Source organism: Armigeres subalbatus, chromosome 2 (assembly GCF_024139115.2).
Source record: "Armigeres subalbatus isolate Guangzhou_Male chromosome 2, GZ_Asu_2, whole genome shotgun sequence".
Classification (NCBI taxonomy): domain Eukaryota; kingdom Metazoa; phylum Arthropoda; class Insecta; order Diptera; family Culicidae; genus Armigeres; species Armigeres subalbatus.
The window spans coordinates 99,552,322-99,556,237 of NC_085140.1; the positions used below are offsets into that span (position 1 = coordinate 99,552,322).

A 3,916-nucleotide genomic window follows, 5' to 3' on the forward strand; every position below is an offset into this window, starting at 1 on the left:
TTTTTTTACCTCGACTCCTCACAGTCGAGCTGTTTCATTTAACCGTGTATATGAAAAATCTATACCGCTGCAGCAACAGCTGCAGCCCTTGTGTGTTATTTGTGCTTCATGGGCTTGAACAGATCTTTCAAAACGATGAAGTGTCAAAACATCAAAACAAAACGATGGGAACTGTGGAAAGAAAAAAGAGTGGTATCTGCTATAGCCGCTATAGCTTAGATTTAGACTTAGACTTTCGTAACAAAATATTTAAATATTACTATTAGCAGGCAACGAAGTACTACATTTAGTATTCAGCATTGGCCTGGCGAAAAAGTTTGTGGAAGTTTTAGTATAGGTATATCTTTGGTGTAAATAGGTGTAAATACGGTTTTGCTTTGTGTGATTCTCGTTTGGAGTTGGCTGTGGGCGAATTACGAAATGAGAAAAGCGAATCTTCATGAAATTCATTCCGCAGCGTACGAACAAAATATAATAATAATTCCATTTATGATTCCTACCACAGTCAAAATTTCCGGCTGCCCGTTTTATCCGTGAACTAGTAAATGCTGTAGTTCTTGACAAGAGCTAAATATTATTCCAAGCTAAAATATCATTATTCTTATGTCATGTAAAAAAAAACGCTTTTTTTCGCAAATTTATATTTTATTAAGGTATTTTTGTTTTAGGTTCAGCTGTATCGTGAGCCAAAATGCTAATTGTTAACAGTTCTGATGTAATCATTTAAGAATGCCGGTGTCCGCTTTTGACGCGATGGTCGCTCTGGCGCTTGCTCTGGTGTGTTCGAAAGCGGCTCTTGTGACTCCAAGCCAGGTGTTTTTATGTCGTTTCGTGAGTCGCGCCATGGTTTAACTTTTCTCGTCTGAGATACGTGGCGTTTGTATGTTTTTCCCTCTTGGTCCGTGAGAACGAGACTACCATTCCGTTCTTCTGTTACCACGTACCTGGTCGGCGAAAAACGGGAATCGCCTTTCAAGCGATTATGGCGCTCGATGAGAACTTCGTCTCCCGGTTTAACTCTGCAAGGGCGCGCTCCACGACGGATATCCTCGCGTTGTTTTCCCGCCAGCTTGGCTTCGCGATCTCTGTGTTGCAGAAGTGCTTCATCGTAGTTAGATACGCCGTGCTGGAGTAATGGCAAACCTCGTTTGATTTTACGCCCGTACATTATTTCCTCCGGTGGAACTTTGGTGATACTATGGGCGGCTGCGTTATGGGCGTTTGTTGCCTTTCTAAGTTCTTCGATGTAGTTTGTGTTGTTTGCGATGGCCACCGCCATAGTTTTGTTTATTAATTTCATATAACTTTCCGCTAATCCATTCTGTTGCGGAAATAGAGGCGTTGAAAAAATCATGGTGATACCTCGCCGTTTACAATATTCGGCAAACTCCTGACCGTTGAACGGGGGACCGTTGTCTGTTTTGATGGTTTTCGGAAAACCTTCTTTTTGGAAAATATCATCAAGGACTCGTTTTGTGCACTCAAATTTCGTCGATTTCACAGGTCTGGCAATAAGGTAACGGGACTTGTAGTCCACTATTACTAGGATGAGGACTCCTCCAAACTTTACATAGGGTCCGTTAAAGTCTAAAGCCACGGTGTCCCAAGCAGCCTTCGGAATAAGCACTCTTTCCATCGGTGTTGTCCTCTCCGGTTTCCCATTTACACAACATGTTCTACATGTCTCTACCCAGCTTGTCACATCTTTCGGCATACCAGGCCACCACACACGCTGTCGCATGATACTCTTCATTTTGGCCGTTGAAGGATGGCCCTCATGTGCTACTTGTAAAGCATGTGCTTGAAGTGTTTTTGGGATGACCGCACATCCAGTTTTGATGACAATCCCATCCTTAACAGTTAGGTCCTTTTCAACCGTGTTGTACCTTTGTAAATCTTTGGTCCAGATACCAGTCTCCAATGCCTTTATCACTCGCTGTAGCATGTCGTCTTGATCTGTAGCGTTTTTAATCTCAGTCTCTGTAAGGAATTCAATGGAATTCGCTTCGAGGGCTGCGATTTCCCATGGACTTTCTTCTTCGTCGAACGGGGCATCTTCCCCACTATAGAGCCTTGAAGGTGGGTCGGCAATGTTCTCCATGCCACGAACGTACTCGATGTCGTACCGGTATGGGCTCAACCTTAGCGCCCACCCATCGGCACGAGTTAATGCCCTCTTCGAATCTTCTCTTGAACGATTAAGAATAAATGCTAGCCCCTGTGCATCGGTGCGGAGGGTGAAATGTCTACCGAGCAGGAAGTAGGAAAAATGTTCCACCGCCCACACCGCTCCTAGGGCTTCCCGCTGGTTCTGTGCGTATTTTCGCTCTGTGGGGGTCAACGATTTGGAAGCAAAGCTGATTATGCGCGGTGCTTGATTTGCTGCTTCCTGCACAAGCACGGCTCCTAGAGCTATAGGTGAAGCATCCGTGTAGAGCACAGTTTTATCGAGTTCAGAAAAATATCCTAGCGAGATCGTGCACTTGATGATATGCTGTTTAATCAATTCGAATGCCTTTTTCTGCTCGGGACCCCAGAACCATGACTTGGATGTTGTAGCAGCCCATAATGGGCCAGAGATGTCGGCAAAATTTTTCAGGTATGGGCTAAGATAAGACGCCAGCCCAAGAAAGCTACGAAGCTCTGATAATGTTGAAGGTTCTCTGAAGGCTCGGACGCTCTTGATCTTCGCATTATCAATGTGAAAACCATGTTCATCTAGCTCGTGGCCGATGAACTGCACTTTGGTTTTGTCGAACTCACACTTTGCTGTGTTCAGTGTCAAGTTGTTTGTTCTCAAAATTTGTAAGACCTTCGCGACATTTGTTCGTAGCCCTTGTAATGTGTCTGCAAAAATCAGGAAATCGTCTATATAAACGATAACATTATCGCTAACGTCTTTTAAGATTCTTGTCATCTCTCGTTGGAAAACTTCTGGTGCACAGTTTACACCAAACATGAGTCTAGTGAACCTGTACATTCCGTCTTCCGTCAAAAAAGTGGTCAGATCCCGGGATTTCTCGCACAGCTCTAAGTGATAAAATGCGTTTTGCAGGTCAAGCTTCGTGAAATATTTCGCACCGTGAAGCTTGACCTTCATTTCATCGAGTAAGGGCAATCTGAAGTATTCGCGGTTAATCGCTCGATTGGGGGCGCGCATGTTTACCACGAGACGAAAATCGTTACTCCCCTTTGCCACAGCCGACATGCCGCTAATCCAGCTAGGGGCAGTGGTAACTTTTTCTATGATTCCCTGGGATTCCATCTCCTTTAGCCTCCGTCGCGCTCCATCCCTGCAACCATTGTTAAATTTGGAATGGAAAACATTATATTATCGATCAAGATACTTCAAATCTAATCAGTATACAGCAGGGCTGTAAGGGCTACTATCATGTAAATTTATTCTGCTTTATTCAATATGGTACAATTATTACGATATAGCTGCTCAGTTGTGGTGTACGCAATCTTATTAGTAAGTGCACATGATACTAACGGAATTCACAATTGTTCAAAAATAATTGTTCATAGTTAGAGTTTTTCTTACTCGTATGCTGGTACATTGAAGTATGTATGTACTTTTAGTAGGTGGGACGGTTTTATCGATGCTAAACTTAATTCGTACCCCTGGCATTCTTGGGAACTGATTCTTGATATACGAGATTTCATAAAGCCTGCTCTTGTTCCCTATGTGCAGCAACCCCATATCGTTGTACGTGGACCACCCACCCTCTCGGCACGGCATGCAAAATAGAGTTTAAACTTCGCTCTGTGGATCCCCCAGTTGTTATTTCTGCTTTGAAGCTGCACTCTGCAAACATTGGCTTCTTCCTCTCAGGTGTTCTAATAAATTCTATCTTTGAAACTCCTTTTTGAATTTCTTGCTTCAGTTGAACCCAGTCGTTTCCCCCGATAACAT

The 3,916-nt window shown here is 43.6% G+C and overlaps 1 protein-coding gene across 1 annotated transcript; it reads right to left on the reverse strand.

Moving 5' to 3' along the window:
* Positions 1-694: 694 nt before the first annotated feature.
* Positions 695-3,265, reverse strand: LOC134209096 (uncharacterized protein K02A2.6-like). Its single transcript, XM_062685074.1, has one exon. The coding sequence runs from the start codon at positions 3,263-3,265 to the stop codon at positions 695-697; it is 2,571 nt and encodes an 856-aa protein (XP_062541058.1).
* Positions 3,266-3,916: the final 651 nt, after the last annotated feature.